The sequence below is a fragment of the Fukomys damarensis genome, unplaced genomic scaffold (genome assembly GCF_012274545.1).
Source record: "Fukomys damarensis isolate Sample0158 unplaced genomic scaffold, DMR_v1.0_HiC HiC_scaffold_39, whole genome shotgun sequence".
In the NCBI taxonomy this organism is placed as follows: Eukaryota; Metazoa; Chordata; class Mammalia; order Rodentia; family Bathyergidae; genus Fukomys; species Fukomys damarensis.
The window spans coordinates 52,800,225-52,824,487 of NW_022900951.1; the positions used below are offsets into that span (position 1 = coordinate 52,800,225).

At 35.4% G+C, this 24,263-nt stretch overlaps 1 protein-coding gene across 4 annotated transcripts in view; it reads right to left on the reverse strand.

The window, feature by feature from the left end:
* The window catches only part of Ophn1 (oligophrenin 1), a 418,396-nt gene that overhangs the window by 89,713 nt on the left and 304,420 nt on the right, over window positions 1–24,263 (reverse strand). For all 4 annotated transcript variants that reach the window (XM_010632184.3, XM_010632183.3, XM_010632182.3 and 1 more), the window contains 3 exons: window positions 22,474–22,558; window positions 7,409–7,467; window positions 6,252–6,357 (listed from right to left, as the gene is read on the reverse strand). In XM_010632184.3, the coding sequence (XP_010630486.1) occupies window positions 6,252–6,357; window positions 7,409–7,467; window positions 22,474–22,558 (250 nt within the window). The remainder of the gene's footprint in view (window positions 1–6,251; window positions 6,358–7,408; window positions 7,468–22,473; window positions 22,559–24,263) is intronic.

The following is a 24,263-nucleotide window of genomic DNA, read 5'->3' on the forward strand; positions in this document are numbered from 1 at the left end:
CTGTTACCAAGTTTGTGGAGGCAGAGAATACAGTTACATCAAAATGGCTACCTGACAATAGTGATTTTGAGAAGACATTGATTGTAAGCTGTATCCAGGATTCAGATGACAATTCAACAAAAAGTGTCCCTTGAACTGATGAAATTCGGTACATATTTTTGTTAGTTTACATGTGTACTATAGGGCAGCTTAGTTATTATTGTAATATTCTAATTGTGAAAACATACATACTCTAATTAGTATTTTAACTAATTAGCATTTTAAAGTGTAAGTAGAAGCCAAAAGGGCTTCTAAAAACTCTAATTTCATTTCCAATTAACACTGAGGTCTTTTTTAATTACATAATAGATGATAAAAATGATTTTCTCATTGCCTAGATGTGTTCGAGCTATACAGATTGGACGGAAATATTGCATAGACACCCTCACTTTACATAGACAGGGTAAAAGACTATAGCAACGGTCAATCTCAACATAAGTAAGGTAGATAAACTAATGTTATGCATCTTCAGATGTGATCTAACTTAATATACATATCATCTGTGATTTGTTCTACCTAGGAATATAGGAGGAATCTATTTAGTCTTTAGATATAAACTCTACTTTACAAGAAATACAGGCAATAGAGGGATAAGCCAAAAAATAATACAATGAAGAATGCAAACAAAATGATAAGTTACACTCTGCAGGACAACTGGCCTTGTCAATAAACCAATGTCATAAAAAGTGGGGGACTATACTAGAATTAAGACATGAAAAGGATACAAGAAGTAGAGATAATGCCTGATCCTATATTGAATACTACTTTATACAAACATCTATAGGGTGTTTTAAAAGGGTATTTTTTGCTAATTAAGAAAATTTTCATATAGTCTAGAAAGGTAGAAATTGTTGACCTGAAACAGATAAGCTAAAGAATACTGTAATTTTACCTTGGTTACAAAAAATACAAATATATATAGATAGATAAACACAGAAAAAAGAGAGAGAAGGAAGGGAAGCAGGGGGAGCGATTCAAAATAATAGGTATTATATTATCAGTGGTGACTAATGCTGGAAGTAGAAAGGTTTTACTTTTTTTTCCTCTGTATTTTCAAATTTCTACAATGTACAATACTGCTTCCAAAATAACAGGAGTAATATTAAAAAAAGTAAGAAAGCTCCACTAATCCTAAACCCTGTGACTTTTACAGTGATCCAGGCCTGAGACTGTACAGTCTTGTGTTTGCACACTAGATTACAGTGTTGTACTGCTTGGTTCCAATTTCATTACTATGGTATTGTCTCATCTGCCTCAAGTGAAACTTTTATAACAGATGCTGTCAGAGCATGGGAGAGAACAGAGAAACGGGACTTCACTGAATTTATAGAACAGGCTGTGCAAGACTTTTTTGTATCTGCTTATTGGTAAACATATGTCTGAACGGCAGACTTAAGCCAGAGACTTGTTTTCATTGTAATACTCCACTGGTAGTTAGATTACTGGGGAGGGAAACCGTAGTGGCCTCCTATCTCTGACTGATAGAAATTTCAAGTATCAAAAACAAGTGGATAATTGGGAACCCAAAAATGGCTGAGGTCAATTTGCTTCTGCCTGGTTACCCTAAAAACAGGCTGGCAGTGGGAACATATTACAAAGACAGATAGAATCATCAAATAGATTATGAGAATAGCATTTGGCAGGAAGGATAATTACATTCATTTTTAAAATACATGAATTTTCTTTGATATACATTTCTTAAAAAGAACTTAATCTGTATTTAAATTTATATTTTTCATACAACTTTTGGTTATAAAAATTTTCAAACATAAAAGTGTTGAAAGATTGGTGCTATGAACACTCAGCTTACATATAGATTCAAGACTTGATATTTGGCCACATTTTCCTTCTCTCTCTGTACTTTCTCTCTCCTTACTGAACCTTTTGAAAATAGATTGCTTTAACCTTAAAATATTTCAGATGCATCTTCAATGAACAAGCAAATAATCCTACAAAACCACAGTAACATTTTCACATCTTTAAAAAGTACAGTAATTATATATCATCTAGCCCATATTCAAATTTTCTCAAATGTCATAGAAAGTCTTTCATGAGTCATTCAAATCTGGATCAAAGTTCATACACTGCATCTGTTTGTTTCTTTAGTCTCACTATAAAACAGTACCCCTACATGCTTTTGATAAGTCCAAGGCAGTTCTTATGAAGTATCAAATATTCTCTATTTTTCCATATCTCTCATTTCCTGTATACTTGATGGGCTTAATTTGAATTGGATTCAACATTTTTGGCAAAAATATTCCATTGTTTATGCTCTGTACTTCTTACTGTATTAAACAGCATGGCATATAAGGTCAGTATGTACCAGTATTAGTGATGTTAACTTTCATCAACTACTTTAAGGTAGTGTCTGTCTCTCATATTGCTTCATTGCAAAAAAAAACCATTTTATTCCATTTTAATTAGTAAGAAACCTGTGAGCAATATAATGAAATTATATAAATACCCTGTTCCTCAGTACTATTTTACCTAATGGTTTTGAAGACCACCAATAATAGGGAGTGAAGTTGCAGACTAGAGATGATTATATCATTCCTCCTACATTTATCAACTGGTGTTCTATAATGAAAAGTTTTCCTTCCTTTAGCAAACCCCGTGAGTTTTTGTTTATTTAATGCATTATAATCAAATCCTGGTGTTGAGGTTGCCACAAATGTCATCAGCAGCTGCCCTTTCAAACAGGTAGGTCCTTGTATTCTTTTAAATATAACCATATTAGTAGTTCCATTCTTACTTGCTATGTGGTATAACTTATCCAAGGCTCACCTTGTATATTCCTAGCCTCACACCTGGAATCAGACATGTTTTGAAGTATCCCTTGTGGTATTTAGAACTGGGCACTAGGTATATTCATTATGTTTTGGGTAGAATCATTTTAACACAGCTTCAGTGAATAGAAAATTTTGTTTCTTTTTTTATTTTAAAATCATGAATTCATGCCAGGCGTGGTGGCGCATGCCTGTAATCCCAGCACTCGGGAGGCTGAGGCAGGAGGATTGCTGTGAGTTTGAGACCAGCCTGGACTACACAGTGAGTTCCAAGTCAGTCTCAACTACATAGTGAGACCCTGTCTCAAAAAACAAAACAAAAAAAATCATAAATTCATATTAACATTCTTGATTTAACTTTAGTGTTATATAAGATTTCCTTGCATCTTTAATTTTGTATCCATATATCTTTTTTACATCACAAATCTTAGTGCTGATAAAATTAATATATTTACTTTTATGCTGTATCCTTGTGAGACTTGTATGTGTGTGCATTTTAAATCATAATTATATCACTACCAATAAACCTACTGGATGTTGCTTAAAGGTTCTTTGCAGCTCTTCTTGCTTTTAAAGTATAATCCATTTAAGCATAAGTCAGAGGACACCAAGACAAAATTACAGTATTCTTTAGCTTATCTGTTTCAGGTCAACAATTTCTACCTTTCTAGACTATATGAACATTTTCTTAATTAGCAAAACTACCCTTTTAAAATGCTTTCTTTGTGTCATTATGATATCAAATTGATAAACATGTTGATTCTTTTGCTTTTCTAGTGTTCAGTTTTAAGGTTATAATCTTTTCTTTTTTATTTAATGTTTTTAGAAATTAAAATAATAATATGACTTAAAAGTTGAAACTAATTAGAAGGAAAACCTGGTGGAACCTAGCTCTTATCCTTATCCTTTACACATTATTTAAAACTTACCCCTATATAACCATTTTAATTAGTTTATTTTTTTGTTTGGTTTGTTTTGTTTTACCAGGGATTGAACTTGGATTCTTGTGCTTGCAAGGCAGGTGGCTGAACCACTGAGCTAAATCCTCAGCTCTTAATTAGTTTATTTTTATAACTTGTGATATATTTATATGCTATAAATTCAGTATTTGAAAAGGAAATTAGGGCTTGTAGTATATTCACATGATGGTGCAGCTGTCAAGATTCAAGTTCTTATTACTCCAAAAAGAAATTCTGTATCTATTATCAGTCATACTCTATTCCTTCTCATACCACTACTTCCTGGTCCTTGGCAACAACTTACTTTCTGTTCCTATAGATTTAACATTTTATATCAATGGAGTCATATATGGACTTTTAGGTCCGATTTCTTTCATTTAGCATGTTTTAAAAGTTCATCCACATTGATTAAGGCTTCATTCCTTTTGATGGCCAAATAATAGTCTACCATATGGTTATTTTGTTTATCCATTCATCTATTGATGGATATTTGGTTATTTCTACCTTTGGACTGCTGGGAGTGATTCTACATAATTTTGGGGAAATAGCCATCCCTTGATTAGGCCTAGCCCTCCTGTCTACAGGCCAGCTATGACATGTTGACACATAACTCTGTTTTCACCTCTGGTCACAGCTAAGACCTCAATGGTCCAGAGCAAGATTACACCAGCTGAAGATAACCTGGGGAAGAACAAAATCTTCATCTTAATATTTCCGCATTGTTTCAGGATTTTCACCACAGCTGCTCTCTGAGTCGCCTTTTATATTTGTCACTCTCCTGATGTACTGAACTCTGCCCCGAGTTATCTGTTACTTTTGATTCTCCTGATATCCTGAATAAAAAGGTGTGGCAAGCTTGGGGGCTTTCATCTTTGCTGCCCAGAGCAGCAACGATCAGGCCCAAAGCTCAGCTTCTTTTCTAAATCTCATTTTCTCTATCTTTTCTGTCTATATATTAACTCATTCACCTTCTGCTGTCATGGCTCACAGGAGACTAGGACTTACTGCACAGGTTCTAGTAACGTCCCCTTTCCCTGTTGCCTATATTGGACAACTATGAATAATGCTATTATGAACATTTGTAAACAAGTTTTTTATGGAATATGTTTTTACTTTAAGTAAATACTTAGGAATAAAATTCCTGGGTAATGTGGTAATTCTGCATTTAAGCTTTGGAGCAATGAGTATTTTAAAAATTTATCTTACTGGATTTCACTTGAGAAATAAAATAAGTCATGAGGGTTTTAAAAATTTTTTATCTTACTGGATTTCATTTGGGGAGAATAATGCAATATATGCGTATATTCTTATTTTCCTCACCAAAAAGCTAGCATATTACATACCCTGTTTTAAACCATGATTTTTTGGTTGAATTTTGTTTTATACCCTGCAATTTGTAATAAACTCTGGAAATTACTACAAAAACAAGTTTATGGATATCTTTCACATTCAGTTTTATTATGAATGCATAATATTACATAGTTGAATATACATTTACTTAACAAGTCTCTATTGTTGGAATTGATATCATTTCCAATCTTTTATTAAATTATGCTATAAACCGGGCGTGGTGGTGCATGTCTGTAATCCCAGCACTCGGGAGGCTGAGGCAGGAGGATCACTGTGAGTTCGAGACTAGCCTGGGCTACATAGTGAGTTCCAGGTCAGTCTCAACTACCTAGTGAGGCCCTGTCACAAAAAAAAAAAAAAAAAAAAAAAACCCAAAAATCATGCTATAATTACAAACCCTTATTTGTGGAGTGTATCTTTACAGTTGATGCCTAAAAGTGGGACTGCTAGAACCAAGGTTAGCTAAATCCTTCTAAGATTGCTTTCTGCCTATTTTTGAGCCAGGTAAGTTTATCTTTATTCACAACACTGAATCCTTTGGCCAGGAAGCACCACTTTGGAGCACACGTGCCCCTTCCACACACCTATCTCAGAGCCCATGACCAAGCCTACTTCTGCAAAGCTGCGTTACTACCTGCTACACCAGAATAAGAAGGTGACACACACCTAACAATTCCCACTTCTTGAGATTTTCCTATGTGCTGTGCACTTTATTTAGGTTTATTGTAATCCACATTAATAGTCCTGTATGTTTGGCTTTACTGTTTTCATTGTACAGATGACCAAATCAGTTCAAAGTGGATTGCCTAAGATTATAAAGCTAAATGAGCTGTACAGCTACCACTCAAAACTTGCTTTGTCTAACAGCAAAGCCTGTATACAGCCTGCACCCTACCTTAGCATTAAACTGACAGGCAAGTCAGCTGCATCATGATTCTGAGAGGATATATACAAAGGTCAAAATAAATTCATGTTCTGCAGAGTACTCAGTCTATCCAGCAAGCAGCTGGGAGTTATGACTACACAAACTGGGATTCATGAGCAGTTTCTCTGTGGTCCTGCCATGTGGGCCACTACTCGGACAGGAACTCTTTCTGAAAACCCAGCAGTTACTTACTTGACCAAATGTCTTATCAGAAGTTCCAGCATTTCACGGTTCTTTTCTGGTAGCTTGTATACTAGGGAATGAATAGCTCCCAGGCGGTAATCCAGGTTGTCTGATTCTGTTAAAAGAAATAAAGAAAGAAATGGTTTGGCTTCCTGGGCAAATGAATTTAGAAAAATTTCCTGTGCATACACACCCCCACAAAAACAAGATACACAGAGGCACAGATGCAGAAAAAGACAACCAGAGATACAGACAGAGTCAAAGACAGAGATAGAGAAGTAACAAGAGGAAGAGAACAAAAACTACAGAGAAAGACAGAAAGAAACTTAGAGGAATGGCAAATATAGAAGCTAGAAGAGAACACAAGACAACACCATCTTAGAGTTCTGGCCACAACAGGTTGCTTCTAAAGCCCCAAACACAAACTTCCAGTTGGAAAACCTTTCCTGCCCACCTTTCTTGGGGTCCTCAGTGCAATGCTGCTGCCTCTGGGTTCCTAGGAAAATTACCAGGAGAACCCAAAAGTGTGAAGCAAAGCTTCTATGCCTCAACAAAGACCCATTAAGAGGTCAAGATCCTTGAATCCTTATTCTGTCCACCACACAGGGCACAATGCAAGATGAGTGTGCCCAGGTGTGAAATAGTCATTACAATAGACTGAGCCAAAACTCTTAATGGATCTTCAACTGCGAACCCTGGAGGTGATTCAGTATGCCCTACTTCCCATGTATCCTTCAGTCAGCTTCCTCAGTCTTTTCATCTAGAAAATGGGAAGTTAATGCTAAAAGGTGCAATGCTTTACAGAAGAACTGCAAATAACTTGAACAGGCAAAGTGTTGAAAGTAGCTGTAACAATAGCTGTGATGTAACTTTTACTGCCCCTTAGAAATGTAGGCCAGTTTACTTGTTCTGAAGGAAGAGGCATTAAATAAAGTCTAAATTTATCACATTCCTCAAGTTATCCAATTTTTTTCAACCCATTCAACTAACACTGATTTGTGAAAAATTATACAACTTTTCAGTTAGCATGTGGGGGATATGCTCACATGGGACTGAACAAAATAAGTATATATTTTTGGTCCTTTATGCGTTAAGTGGTTTTCTTGGCTTATTGATGTAACTTATGAAACAACCAGGACAGCACAATTAAGTAGTTACATACTTACTGGCAGCAGAGACCAGCTCTTTATGAAGCTTGTAGGTCATGACAGGTTCAGAGAGATTCCTGAAATTATGGAAGACTGTAAGTTCCTTTTGAGAGGGAGTAATCAGACCTTGATTGCCCAGTTCCATGGGCAGCATGGCATAAATTTTAGATTTCCAAAGCTTAGTGTGGTCATATACATTTTTTTCTACTCCTGAAGCTTTATAAAGGGAATCAAAGTTGCTAGTAATTAATAGATGATCAACAAAAGTATAGGCTGAGGCATACAGCAAGGTCTCCAATTAGCCCCCCAAAGTGAAAGGAAAGGCAAACCAGTCCTGCAACGTTTTGAGATAGACCTATTCTAAGTGATACCATGCATCTTTTCTGTACAATTTGATAGATTCATGGTGAAGCAATTACAATATTCAAATTCCAATTTTGGGCTCAAATGACTTTCTCCATTTGGTCAAAAATATTGGCTGGTCAAAAAACATGTTTGGCATTGTGCCAGGTGCTGGGGCTCCAAAGATGAACAAAGAATAGTTCATAATTCTAAGGAGTTAAAAGTCTAGTCAGCAACAGTGCTATATAAAAAATTTTCAATGCAGTGTGACAAATGCATAAACTAAAGTTATATGGTAAGTGGCTCAGAAGAAAGAAGTAATGATACTACTACTGCTGCTACTACTACTACTACTAATAATAATAATAATAGCAAGCTTTTTATTCTTTTAACTCATTTAACTTTTATGGCAATCCAAGGAAGTAGAAGCTATGATTATCTCCATTTTACAGATGAAGAAACTAAGGCCTAGGAGATATTAAAGAACATATCCAAGAGAAAAAACATCTTCTTTGATATTTGGAAACCAGACACTGGAATATAGCAATGTGAGGAAGAGAAAGAGAAGTGAAGTGGGTACTCAGGACTTAGCAAAGATCTAAAGTGAGAATTAGATCGCATGGGGAGAGTAAAGAGAGGGACCACAACATAGAAGAGGGAGGGGGCAAGTGGTACTTTCTCCCTGAGCTCCAGTTTGAGGTGTAGGAGAGGTGGCTTGAATTTGCAGAGGCACAGTGAGTACTGGTGACCCCTGAGACCTCCATGGAGATATGCACCAATGGAACAGAGGGGTAGATGCTGTGGACTGCAGTGGCTGGTGAGTTATTTGGATTCAAATGACACCCAGGAGAGGTTGGATTGACCAGTAGCCATTTTGGAAAGGGGCCAACAGAAGTCACAACTCAGAGCAGCTGTGGTTTGGCTCCATCTGGCAGGTGTGGCGCAACAGAGTTCATGCAGGCAGGAAGCCAGGGAGTAGAATTCAAGCTGGCAGGGAGCTGAGTTCAAGGCAGTAGGAGGTACTCAGAGTATTGGGGGTTGAACACCTCAAGCCTGGCCTCACAGCTAGAAGCCAGAAGTAGCCTGAACTTCAACGGAATGGAAGGCCCAGATTTGCTGTGATTATCCACCACTGTCATCATTCTACTTCTGGATGGATGGAATCAATTAACAAAGCTCTGAGCACTCACTATCTCTCCCCTCTGTCAAAGTAACACCCTGAAGTGGACATTTTTTCTGATTTTCTTCATTTCTTTGCTTTATTATTTATTTTTTCTTTGTTTATTTTTTTCTTTTTTTCTTGATTTGTTGTTCTTGTTTTTATACAAGTTAGAACATTGTTTCTAGTTTCTTTTTTAATTGGTGCTGTTTTGTTCTGTTCTTGTTTCTGTTTCTCCATCTTTTTTTCTTTACTGTCTTCTTCAGTTCCCAAAGTTTGAGAAACGTGCCTTTGTCCTCTAGCCTTGCTTCTAATCCCTTTCTCTTCTCTTCTCTCACTTTCTCTTTTTTTTTGGTACATGGAATCAAACTCAGGACCTTGAGCTTGAGAGGCAGGTAGAGGCACCCTCTCTTCTATTTCTTTATTTTTTTCCCTAGCTCTTTTTAAAATTTTTCCCCTGAGGATAAAATTGCCATGTTCAGGGGATATTTACTGTACAATATTTTCTGGTTTGTTTTTAGATTTGGTTGTATAATTTCAAATCCTATTCATACGGTCAATGGTGGCAAATTAATAGTTACCAGGGTTAGGACCAGGGATTTAGCTCAGTGGCTCCACCACTTGACTCACAAGCACCAGGTCCCGAGTTTGAGCCCCAGTACCACACACACAAAAAAGTTACCAGAGTTTGTCATTTATTAGGGTGTGTTTCATGCTATTGTTATTACTGACTGTATTACTTTAGCCAAGGTGACATAATTGTTCTAATGAGGTGTTCTTCCTTGTATATCAAGACAGATTGCCTAAGGGTCACAAATAATACTATAGGACAGTGTCAAAGAACTAGCACTTTCTCATCCCCAGTAAATTGAGGAGGTATGATCTTACAACAGACTCAAAAGCCAGCTACACCTGGAAGACATCTCTGAGAAGCAGTCATTTCCTAAGGGTCCTTGACACTAGCAATAATGATACCTACCATAAACAACTTATAAGCATCAGTGCACGAATTTAAATAAAAAACAGAAAACTAGAAAACACAGAAACAAGATACAACCCCAGACTTCCAGCTTGCCAAAGGCAAATTCAGCAGGCAATGAGGTAAAACAATTTGAAAGTCCCATCTGGACTCTCTGAAGTGGTAATTGCTAAAGTAATAAAACAAATGCATGAGTCTCTAGAAAAAAATCAAATCAGAAATAATTTCTCAGAAACTTCAGGGATGAAGATCATAATGAAGGGCATGATTAGTTAATCTAGAGAAGATATAATTTTTTTTAAAAAAGAGGAACTTAGGAAAATGATAGAAACCATGAATGCTCAATATAGGAAGAATATAGAATCCATGAAACAGATTCAATCAGATACCAGGAGATTAAAAATTATGTTGAAAGTATATGAGGCAGACTGAAGCAATGTGCTGACAGAATATCAGACCTAGAAGACAGGAATGCAGTTAGTGATCATGAAAAGAAAGATTTCTTAAAAATAGTAAGTGACCATGAAAACTCAATTGAACAGCTTCTAGAGGATGCAAAGAATAACATAAGGTTGAACAGCATCAATGAAAATGCAGAAGACAGTACAAACATAAAAATTTGGTTCACACAAAAAGGGAAAAGAAAAATATGTGTGAGAATGAAAAGATGAAAATAAAGTGTTTGTAGATGGGGAGGGGAGGAGGGGGTGAAGGGAGGGCAGAGGTAAGGGGAAAAAAATGAGAATCAAGACTTGCCATGTAAAGGTACATGATCCCAACAATGAATGTAACTGTACTGTATCCCTAAATGTACCAATAAACTCAATAAAAAAAAAATTTTGGTTCACAAAAGTAGTGGCAGAAAATTTTCCAAAGAAAGAAAAAGAATTTGACTTAGAGATAAGTGAGGCACATAGAACTCCCATTAGCCATGATAAAAAACAATAGACATATAGTCAGGATTCCAGAAACAGAATATTAAAAGCCGTTAGAAAAAAGAAACCAACCACATATAAAGAAAAATCCATTCAAAATTACAAAAAAATTCTCAATCCAAACCCTTAAATCAAAGTCAGCTTAGAAGCCCTAAAAGAACACAACCTCTAACCCAAATTGATGTACCACAAAACTATCTTTCAAAACTGATGGAAAAATAAAATATTTTCATGATAAAGAACACCTGAGGAAATCCATGACCACCAACACAGCATTCTAAACTGCTCTAAAGGACATTCTAGAAAGAGATAATGAAGACTACAACTCCACGAACCCCAACAGAAATGAATTCACCAGGCAAGGCAAGCAATTAAATATAGAGGAAAGAGAAACAACAACAGGAAAATAACATAACAAGGATAAGTTAATATGTATCAGTTATAAGCATCAATGTAAATGGTCTCAATTCACCAATCAAAACAAAGAGACTGTCAGAATACATCAAGAAATGAGATTCAACAATATGCTGCATACAAGTAACACATTTAACTCAAAAATAAATTCATAGACTGAAAGTCAAAGGATGGGAAACAATGCTGCACACATGAAACTGGAAAAAAAGCAGGGGTAGCTATTCTATTTGCAGTTATTTCCAGCCAAGACTGACCAAGAGAGACAAAGAAGGTCATGACATACTTGTTAAGGGAACAATGCAAGAAGCACTAATAATCACAAATATATATTCACCAAATACCAGTACATCCAACTATATAAAACATATATTAACAAATATAAAAACTCAAATAAACACTGATACAATTGTAATGGTAGAATTCAACATGCCACTGTCACAGATAGATAGATCAAAAAGATAGAAAAAAAATCAACAAAGAAATAGCAGGACATATTTTTTTTTCTGGTACTGGGGATCAAACTCAGGACCTTACACCTGCAAGGCAGGCACAGTGTCAATGAGCTAAATCCCTGGCCCTGAACAAAATTTTTGAACAGAATTAGTAGATATCTACATGGCATTCTACTCCAGAATATCAGAATACACATTCTTAGCTGCACAAGGGGCATTCTCCAAAATAAACCAAATACTAGTTTATAGAACATGCTTAAGTAAATGCAAAGTAATTGAAATTATCTTGTGAATATTATGAAACCATACTCGAATGGAATTGGAAATCAATGATAAAAGAAACCACAAAAAATATATAAACACACAGAAATTAAGTAACAGTCTCGTGAGGCCCAGGGATTTAGCTCAGTGGTTTCACCACCTGCCTTGCAAGCACAAGGTCCTGAGTTCGATACCCAGTACAAAAAAAGAAACCTCACCTGAGAAATCAATGGGTCACAGAAAAAATTGGAGAAGAAATCAGTAAGTTTCTTCAATTAAGCAGTAGTGCCAATACAACATACTGGAACTTATGAGACGCAAGGAAAGCAATCCTATGAGGGAGTGAAATGTATAGTGGTAAATTCCCACAGCAGAAAAACAGAATAAGCTCAAATAAATAACCCAATGTTGAACCTCAAGCTTCTAGAAAAAGAAGAGCAAGTCAAGCTCAAGGCTCGTATGAAAGAGAAAATTATTAAGTTTAGAAGACAAATTAATGCAATTGAGATTAAGAAAATACAAAGAATCAATGAATTGAATAAGTGGTTCTTTGAAAAATTAAATAAAACTGATAAACTCTTAGCCAATCTTCTTTTAAAAATGATAGATTCCCAAACCAGGGAAAGATGCAACTAAAAAGGAGAAGTGCAGACCAATCTCCTTAATGAATATAGATGCAAAAATCCTTACTAAGATACTAGCAAACAGAATACAGAGGATTATCAAGAAGATCATCCATCCTGACCAAGTTGGATTTGTTCCAGAGATGCAAAGGTAGTTCAACATACGAAAGTCAATAAATGTAATACATTATATTAACAAAGTAAAGGACAAAAACCATATGATCCTCTCAATAGATGCAGAAAAAGCATTTGATAAGATTCAACACCCATTCATGATAAAAACCCTGCAAAAAATTGGAATAGATGGTCTATACCTCAACTTAATAAAGGCTATCTATGAAAATCCAACAGCCAACATCATATTAAATGGCCAGAAACTGAAAACCTTTATGTTAAAATCAGAAACAAGACAAGGATGCCCATTATCACCACTCCTCTTCAATATAGTTCTGGAAACATTAGCCACAGCAATTAGACAAGAGAAAGAAATTAAAGGAATAAAGATAGGAAAGGAAGAAGTTAAACTGTCATTATTTGCTGATGATATGATACTCTAAAATGAAGACCCAAAATACTCCACCAAAAGACTTCTAGACTTAACTGACAGATTCAGTAGAGTATCTGGATACAAGTTGAACACCCAAAAATCAATAGCCTTCTTATACATAAATAACAGACTCACTGAGAGAGAAATTAGGGAAAAAATTCCTATTATAATAGCATCCAAAAAACTAAAGTATCTAGGAATCAATCTAACAAAAGAAGCAAAAGATCTCTACACCGAAATCTACAGCACTCTGAAAAAACAAATGGAAGAGGATATAAAAAAATGGAAAGATATCCCCTGCTCCTGGGTAGGAAGAATCAACATAGTGAAAATGGCCATACTACCAAAACTTCTATATACATTCAATGCAATGCCAATTGAAATTCCAACACTATATTTCACAGAACTAGAAAAAAGAATCCACAAATTCATTTGGAACCATAAGAGACCTAGAATAGCAAAAGCCATTTTAGGCAACAGACACATGGCACCGGGTATAACAATTCCCAATTTGAAATTATACTACAAAGCCACTGTGATAAAAACAGCATGGTACTGACAAAGAAACAGGCCTGAGGATCAGTGGAACAGACTGGAAGACACAAAAACAAACCAAGATGTACTCAGCTACCTCATCTTTGACAAAGGAGCTGACCATCCTCAGTGGAGGAAAGATAGCCTCTTTAATAAATGGTGTTGGAAAAACTGGATGTCAACCTGCCACAGATTAAAATTAGACCCTTATCTTTCACCATGCACTAAATTAAAATCCAAATGGATTAAAGATCTAAATATTAAAACAGAAACATTAAACTTGCTGGAAGGTAAGTTAGGCAGAACTCTGGAAGACATTGGTATAGGAAAAGACTTTATGAACAAATCCTCAGTAGCACGGGAACTAGCAGATAGAATCAACAACTGGGATCTCATCTTACTAAAAAGCTTCTGTACTTCAAAAGAAACCATTAGCAGAACTAAGAGACAATCTACAATGTGGGAAAAAATTTTTACCAGCTGTACCTCAGACAAAGGACTATTATCAAGGATATATAAAGAACTCAAAACAATCAGTCCCCCCAAATATAAAGACCCGATCCAAAAATGGGCATCCGAAATGAACAGACATTTCTCATACAAAGAAGTGAAAGCAGCAAGAAAATATATGAAAAAATGTTCCACATCACTGGTCATTCGAGAGATGCAGATGAAAACAACACTGAGATTCCACCTCACCCCACAAAGAATGGCTGCTATCAAGAAATCACACAATAACAAATGTTGGCGGGGTTGTGGGGAGAAAGGAACCCTCCTCCATTGTTGGTGGGAGTGCAGACTAGTGCAACCACTATGGAAATCAATATGGAGATACCTCAAAGAGCTTGGACTGGAGGTTCCATTTGACCCAGCCATCCCTCTGTTGGGTATCTTTCCAAGAGAACTAAAAGAATCATATCACAGAGAAGTATGTGCACCCATGTTTATAGCGGCACAGTTTGTAATAGCTAAAACTTGGAAACAGCCCATTTGCCCATCCGTTGGAAACTGGATAAAGAAGTTGTGGTTTTTCTATAAAATGGAATATTACTCAGCCATAAAGAATGAGAAAATAGATTCATTTATAGGAAAATGGATACATATTGAAGATATACTCCTAAGTGAAATAAATAAGCCACACATATATGAATACCAAATAGTTTCTCTGGTGTGAATATTCTGCAACAATGCATAAGATTCTAATAAGATTACTGACATTTAGAAATGGGAGGAAAGGAGCTAAAGGTGTAGGGAAGGTGTGATACGTAGGGGAAGAACAAAAAGGGAAAAGAAAAAAATGTGAGAGAATGAAAAGATGAAAATAAAGTGTTTGTAGATGGGGAGGGGAGGAGGGGGTGAAGGGAGGGCAGAGGTAAGGGGAAAAAAATGAGAATCAAGACTTGCCATGTAAAGGTACATGATCCCAACAATGAATGTAACTGTACTGTATCCCTAAAATGTACCAATAAACTCAATAAAAGCTGGAAAAAATAAATAAATAAAAATGATAGGGCAAATGAATATATGAAAAAAATGTTCAATATCACTGGTCATTCAAGAAATGCAAGTTAATACAACACTGTGACTCCATCTCAGTCCAGAAAGAATGGCTATTATGGGGAAATCAATGAATAACAAATGCTGGTGGGGCAATGGGGAAAAAGGAATCCTTCTCCACTGTTTGTTGGAGTGTAAACTGGTGCAACAACTGTGGAAATCAGTGTGGACATTCCTCAAAAAACTGAAACTAAAGGTTCCATTTGATCCAGCTCTACCCTTTATTGGTATCTTTCTGAAAGAATTAAAAAACATGAGACACAGTGCTATATGCACACCCACATTTATAGCAGCATATTTTATAATTGCTCAATTTTAGAAATAGCCCAAATGCCCATCAACTGATGAATGGATAAAGATGATGTGTTTTTTATACAATGGAGTATTACTCTACCATAAAGAAGGAACTTGACACATTTTAAGGTAAATCGATGAATCTTGAGACCATACTCTTAAGTAAATTGTACACACATGTTCAAATATCACATTGTTTCTCTGGTGTGAGAAGCCAAAAGTTTAAATAATGATCAAAATGTATAAATGATATTGTTTGGGAGTTTTTTTTTGTGGGGGTTGGTACCAGGGATGGAACTCGGGACCTTGCAATTGCAAGGCAGGCAGCAGCACCACTGAGCTAAATCCTGTATAATTGATATTGTGAAATAGGAAGAAAATGTTCCAAAGGGAAGAGGAGATAAGGAAAGAGGATGGACAAAGGAAGGAAACACTCAGAAAGAAGGAAAAAATAGAAACAAAGCTTTTTAAAAGGAGGGTTAGAAGAGTTAAAGGGAGGGGCAGGAAAGAGGAAAAAAGGAGAATCAAGAAATATTGTGTATAGGTATATGTTCCATGTGATGAATATTGTTATGTATATCTAAAATGTACCAATATAATTAATTATTAAGAGAAAAAAAAACACATCCAAGATTACATAGCTAGTAAATGGCAGAACCACACATTCTGTCTCCATGGTACCTGGTGTTCACTACCCTATACTGTCTGCCACTGTTCTTATAATCATCTAAGCAAGGGATAATAAAGATCTAAACAAAAATAGTGAAAATAGATATAAAAAGAAAAGGTGAAGATAGTGCCTGGAAAGATAATTTTAAAAGAATTCCTTCAATGATTATGATGATAAAGGAGAGAGTAATGTGGCTTTGATGAGTGACTAGAACAATAATTAAGAGTGGAGTACAGGTGCTAAACCACAGAGACATTGGATTAGCTAAGGGGAAATGTCTATTAAAAAGCTGGACACAGAACCAGACACAGTGGCATGTAAGTGTAATCCCAGCACTCTTGAAGGCTAACACAGAATCACAAATTCAAACCTACCCTTATCAATTCAGCAAGATTCTGTCCCAAAATAAAAATAAAAAGTGCTAGCAAGGCTGGTGATATCCTGGGTTCAATCCCTAGTACTGCAAAGAAAGAAGAAAAAGTCTGCCATGAACCGAGGTGAATACTTAAAATCGTGAGAATAAATGCCTTTGTGCAAAGAGTGACTGTGAAGTAGCAGTCAAACAGCCATAGAAGTCTTTCTGACATTTCTTATTTGGGCAGCACAGTATATAAAACCAAAATGGAACTTAACCAATAATCAAAATATAAAAAATTAATATTCTTCATATAAAAATACATATTTCTCATTTCTGATGACTAATGGAAAGATCTATCTCTATTGGACCCACATGGTTATAGAAGTAAATAATATTACTACTTGTATGTAGAGAAAGAACTTGCCATGAAAATAAAGGTGCAATATGCAGTATGTTTATTTAGTCTACTTTGCTCATTTTCAATTTCTGGGCCCTACAGAAATTTGAGATTTTCATCCCTTTAATGTAGTAGAAAAGGAAGAAAGCCCTGGAAAAGATAAGGGATAAATACCATAAAAGGGACTTACAAGAATGATAAAAGAAGTTATAGAAAAACCACAAGACAACAATACATCAAAATTCAAAAGAAGAGAAAATTTTGAGGAGGATTTAACAGCTACAAACACTACAAACACGTCGAGTAAGGTAAAGACTGACAATTTTCCTTTGTGTGCCACATTGAGGGAGTCAATGATGATTTTGGCAAGAGCTTATTTAGTGCCTTAGTGAGACAGTGTCACATTACAGTGGGTTAAAGAGTACACTGAGGGATTAAGAAGTGAAGACAGGATATGTATATCACGTGGAGCAGAAGCCTAAAGAGAAATGGGTGGAGGATCTCATTAGACAATCTTATCTAAACTCCAGAATTGAAGTATCATTTATTATACAGTCAATGATTCCCAAGTATTTTGTTTAAGCCTACAATTCATCACTGAGTTTTAGTCCAATATATCCAATTGCCTGTGTAACACAGTGTCCTGATTTTCTTCAGTGACACTTAAATTTGATAAATCCAAAATCCAAATTGTTATTTCCCTCAAATCTCATCTTTTTATATTTCCCCAATCAGCAAGTGCACAGCTATCATTTGGATGTATGGGCCTAGAAATGTGGGTGTCATCCTTTTACCTATCTCTCCCCAATCCTCATATATAACTTATCATCATTATTTCCTAAATCACTTGAATATGCTTATTTCTACCAATATCCAATGTGACCCTCTGGTCCAAGGAGGAGCATCATCTCTTGCCTGGACTACAGCAATAGCCTGCTAACTGATTTCTACATTTACCCATTTGTGTGCTTTTAATCTAATCTCCATCATTCTATTTTCCCCAAATATAAATCTTCTTATGCAACCCCCTGCTTAAAATATTTTAGTACATTCCTATTCTTTTAAAGATAACAGTAGGCTCTAATTCGTTTATTTTTATTAGTACATGTTTGCAGTAAATGATGATTATATTTACTGTTGGAAATAGGTACATGTACATATCACATCTTAATTCTTTTTCTTTTCAACTCCTTCCCTTCTCTTTCATTTCTTCCATTTCTAGGTCTCCTTCCTTTTTTGCAAAAATTTGCCTCCCTGTTTCCTATTAATTTTCACTTTGCTTTGTAAGTTATGTATATATTGAGTTTCTCATATAAGAAAAATTATGCAATATTTAGGCTTGTGTGTCTAATTTAATATTATAGCTTCAAGGTGCATCCATTTTCCTACAAATGACTCAAGTTTCTCCTTCTTTATGGCAGAGCAGTATGTTATTATGTATAAGCACCACATTTTATCTATACATCTATTGATGGATATATAGGCCACTTTCAAAATTTAGCTATTATGGGGCCAGGGCTTCAGCTTAGTGGTTCTGCTACTTTCCTCACAAGTGCAAGGTCCCGAGTTTGATCTCCGGTACCAAAAAATAAATAAATAAATAAATAATTAAAGATTTAGCTATTTTGAGTTATGCTGAAGTACTTCAAGCCAAAACAGATGAGAGGCAAAGGAGATAACTAAGTATCGGTTAAAATAATAACGCAGCAGTAAGAAGTAACAATTAAAAACATATATGCCCCAGACAACATGCACCAAACTTCATAAACACTACTGAACATGAAAGATCAGATAAATATCAATACAATGATACTAGGTGACCCCAATACCCCACTGTCACAAATAGATCAACTAGACAAAAGAAATGCCACATGCAACTGAACAAAACATTTGAATAAATGAACTTAATAGATATCTACCAAGGGTTGCTCCCAACAACAGAATACAGCACTTCAAAACTGACAACATGCTGGCCCATAAAGCATGCTTAAGTAAATGCAAAGGAACTGAAAGAATCTGACACATTATCATATCATAGTGCAATGAAACTAGAACTCAGTGGCACAGGAAACCACAGAAATTAAGCAAATACATGGAAATCCAATAATATACTCTTGAATGATCAGTAGGTCACAGAAGAAATCAAAGAAGAAATTGGATAGATCATAAAATCAAAGAATATTAGCAGTGCAACCTATCAGAATATGTGGCACATAATGAAAGCAGCCTTCAGATGAAAGTTTATAGCTGTGAATGCCCACATTAGAAAACAGAGCTAAGCCGGATGTGGTGGTGCACGCCTGTAATCCCAGCACTTGGAAGGCTGAGGCAGGAGGATCGCTGTGAGTTTGAGACTAGCCTGGGCTCATAGTGAGTTCTGGGGCAGTCTTAAATACATAGTGAGACCCTGTCTCAAAAGAACCCCCCAAAAAGAAAACAGAGCTAATGATGACCTACTGATACACTTTAATGTCCCAGAAAAACAAGAGCAATTCACATACAAAGCTAATACAATGAAGGAAATTATAAAGATTAGAGCAGCAATTAATGAAATTGTGACTAAAACAATACAAAAAGTCAATTAGTCAAAGAGCTGGTTTGTTGAAAGAGTAAACCTAACAGACAAACTTCTAGCCAATCTTACCAAAAAAAAAGAAAGGACCCAAATCAATTCAACTACAAATTAACTAGATGAAATTACAACAAAAACTGCAGAAATCCAAAGGATTATACATATCTACAATGAAAACCTGTACTCTAATAAGTTAGCAAATCCACAAGAAATGGATAATTCCAAGATGCATATGAATTGCTAACAATGAACCATATATATATATGCTGAAGGACCAGGGATGTGGCTCATTGGCACCTCACCTGCCTGGTAAGCACAAGGTCCTGAGTATGATTCTTGGTGCTAGAAAAAAAAGTTGAATAATCCAACAAATAAATGTACATCACATAGACAGATCATCTCAATAGACACAGAAAAAGTTCTTGAAATAACATTCATTCATAACAAAAATTTCTGATGAAAATAAATATAGAAGAACCTCATGTCACTGATAAAAGCTATTTATGGCAAATCTACTGACAAAATCAGATTAAATGATAAAGTTGAAAATTTTTCTTCTAAATTAGGAACAAGACGAGAATGTTCCTTATCACCACTCCTGAATAATATAGTGATCAAACATTAACTAGAGCAATCAGGCAAGAGAAAGAAATAAAAGGGATATGTATAGGAAAGGAAGAATTCCAATTAGCATTATGTGAAGATAACATGATTCACATCATATAAGACATAAAAATTCCACCATAAAACCCTAGAATTAATAAATGAATTCAGTAATGTAACAAGATACAAAATTAACACACAAAAACCAATAACATTCCTGTACACCAATAATGAACTCACTAAAAAAAGAAATTAGGAAAACAATACCATTCAAAATAATACCAAGAAAAAGTAAATATGTAAGAATTAATCTAAACAAGGAAGTGAAAAAAAAAAGTTTAAAAAAAAAAGGGCCGGGGATTTAGCTCAGTGGATCGGTGGCCTGCCTTGCAAGCGCAAGGACCAGAGTTCAGTCCCCAGTACCCCCCAAAAAAAAAAGTTAAAAAAAGGAAGTGAAAGACTTCTACAATTAACATTACAGTAATCTGAAAAAGGTAATCAAAGAGGACATCAGAAAATGGAAAGATATCATCTGTTCCTGGATAGGCAGACCAAAATTGTCAAAATAGTGATATTTCAAAAACTACTACACACATTTAATGCAATCTATATCAAAATACCAACAGCATTCACAGATCTAGAGAAAACAACTCCAAAATTAAATGGAAAATAGGAACAATCAGAATAGCAAAAGCAATCCTAGGCAATAAGTGCAAAGTAGAAGGCATCAAAATTTTGGATTTCATGTTATATTACAAAGCTAAAATGATAAAAACAGCACGAAAACAGACAGGCGGAACAATGGGAAGAAAATAGAGAATGAAGAAACAAATCCAGCCACCTGATCTTTAGAAAAGGGGTAAAAACATGCTGGAGGAAAGATAGATAAATGGTGCTGGGAAAACTGGCTCTCCTCATATAGTAGAATGAATCTAGACCCACCTTTCTCACCATGCACAAAACTAAAATCAAAATGGATTAAATATCTAAATGTTAAAACAGAAATATTTAATCTGCTTGAAGATAAAACAGGTGAAAATTTTGAAAACATAAGCATATGCAAGGACTTTCTCAACAGAATCCACATGGTAAAAGGAATAACATCAAGAATCAACAAATGGGCTCATAACAAATTGAAATGCTTCTGTACAGAAAAGGAAACAACAGAATGAAGAGAAAACCTAATGACTAGGAAAACATTTTTTGCCAACCACGCCTCAGACAGAGGATTAATATCTGGAATATATAAAGAACTCAAAAAAATTAGACCGCAGCAATACTCAATCAAAAATGGGCAACTTAAATAAGACACTTCTCAGTAGAAGTATAAATGCCTGGTAAATACATGAAAAACTTGTTTAACATCTCGGACCATTAGAGAAAGACAAATAAAAACTACACTGAGATTCTGTCTTACTCTAGAAAGAATGGCTATCCACAATAAAAAAAACAATAACAAATGCTGATGAGGCTTCATGGAAAGGGGAAGTCTACTGCACTGCTGGTGGGAATGTAAACTACTAAAAACATTATCGAAATCAATATGGAGATTCCTAAAAAACCTAGAGACCCAGCCATTTTATTCATTGGTAGCTTCTCAAAAGACAAAGTCATCATAGATACCTGGGAATAGAGAGAGGGGGAAGAGGCCCCAGAAATAATATTCTTATGAGCCAGAAACACTTAGGTTCAAAATACTAGCTGTGCTTATGGATATTACATAATGGAAGAAGGGATCACCTCAGTTTCCTCACCTGTGAATGAGTATTGTATCAACTATGGTGCACAGTTATTGTGAGTAAAAGCAATGACACTCTCAGTTTAAGCAATTTAGCACACTGCCTGGCACAGAATAAACCTTTCAATAGCAGTTCATTTCTTATTTGGTAGATGCAGAAGAAATACTATTGGAAAGGGCAGTGGTTTTTATTTCCTTCATATGGATTAGGGCATGATATATAATCAATTTCACTCTCTCTCTATTTCATACATTATTTTTGTCCAAATACAATATGATGCTTCAAAATGATATTCTCCATTATTATGTTAAAAATCATGCATTGTGACAAATCATTTTACTAGTGAACCTATCATGCCATCAACTTTATGCAAAATGGCAAAACTTCAATAATTGAGGGCATTCTTTTTTAAATAATACAATTTTTTAAAAGTCCCTTTTCAAAAACAATTTATTTGTATTCTTACCTTGGTTAAATTTGGATATTTTAAAAGTCTTTTAATGCATCCTCATCTTTGACACATCACTTTTTTTTTTAATTTGAGAATCCTATCCAACTTACTGAAACTGCAACAACACTTAACTTCAATATCTATAAAAAACTTCATCAACTATGAAAACAATGGTCCCAATTTAAATTAAGCATACCTGAGGTAGAATTTCAAGGAGCTGGTGATTGTCTTAATGTCCCAGTCACTATTATGAAAATCAACATCTCCTGGGCATTTGGGATCTATTTGAGAAAAGTAAACAAAAAGAAAATTTAATATTGTAGCAGGCCTTATTTTAACCCCTTTAAAATTAAGCACATTAATTAAAAGACAGTTACTCAAACAAGATTTCTAGAGATAAAAATCTTAAAAAGTAGTCTTTTTCAGACCCACTTCTAAAATGGGCATCTGAAATGAACAGACATTTCTCAGACAAAGAAATAAAAGCAGCAAGTAAATATTTGAAAAAATGCTCCACATCACTGGTCATTTGAGAGATGCAGATGAAAACAACACTGAGATTTCACCTCACCCCACAAAGACCAGTTGCTATCAAGAAATCACACAACAACAAATGTTGGAGTGGTTGTGGGGAGAAAGGAACCCTTCTCCATTGTTGGTGGGAGTGCAGACTGGTGCAACCACTATGGAAATCAATATGGAGATACCTCAAAGAGCTAGGATTAGAGGTTCCATTTGACCCAGCCATCCCTCTGCTGGGTATCTCTCCAAAAGAATTAAAACAATCATACCACAGTGATATATGTGCACCCATGTTTATAGCAGCACAGTTTGTAATAGCTAAAATTTGGAAACAGCCCATCGGGCTATCAGGTGGAACCTGGATAAAGAAGATGTGGTTTTTCTATAAAATGGAATACCACTCAGCCATAAAGAATGAGAAAGTAGATTCATTCTTAGGTAAATGGGTACATTTTGAGGATATACTCCTGAGTGAAATAAATAAGTCACACGTGTGTAAATACCAAATAGTTTCTCTGGTGTGAATAAACTGTAATAGTACATAAGATCCTAATGAGATAATTGACAATTTGAAATAAGTAGAACAGGGCTTAAGGTGTAGGGAAAATGGGAAGTGTAGGAGAAAGGTAATAAGGGAAAGGAAAAAAAATAGAAGAAAATGTGAAAATGGAAATAAAGTGTTTGTAAATGGGCAGGGGAGAAGGGGGTGAAAGAAGGGCAGGGACAAGGGGAAAAATGAGAACCAAGACCTGGCATATAAAGGTACAAGATCCCAGGAAAGAATGTAACTGCACTGTTTACCTAGAATGTACCAATAAATTCAATTTAATTTTTTTTTTTAAAAAGTAGTCTTTTTCAGCATCTAAGAAGCTTGGAATTCATCACTTCCACTGAAACTATAACAAAAAGGCCAAACTGAAAATTAATTTTTCTTAGACTCATTAGAGAAGAGAAGTCATATGGCAAGTTGCTGGCCCCCAAAACTGTAGGGACAAACACAAGCAGATACAGAGAATCAAAACTTACTAGAACAGAAGCAGCCCAGGAACAGGAATCTTCTCCTTGGAAAACACTATGAGGAGGGCTGAGGATTTAGTTTAGTGGTTCTGCCATCTGCCTCACAAGTGCAAGAAGAGTTTGATCCCCGGTACCAAAAACAAAACCCCCAAAAATCAAAACACTATTAGCATAAGAAAGCCTAATTTGCAACTAATAAATACTAGAAGCTTACTATATATGAATTTGAGTGCTAAAACTATTGAGGGGCACCATTTTAGGAAGCACTGCACAGTTTTGTGAGTTTTACCTCAAAGAACCCTATCAGATTCTTACAATAAAGATCAGAGAAAAATCCCCTCATGCTTTCATGCTTCTGGCAGGGATAAAAGAAAAGCAGCCATTTCTTTTAAGTATTCTCAGAGCCTTCTATCCTTAAGTTCCCTCAAGTAAATATTTTTATAAGAT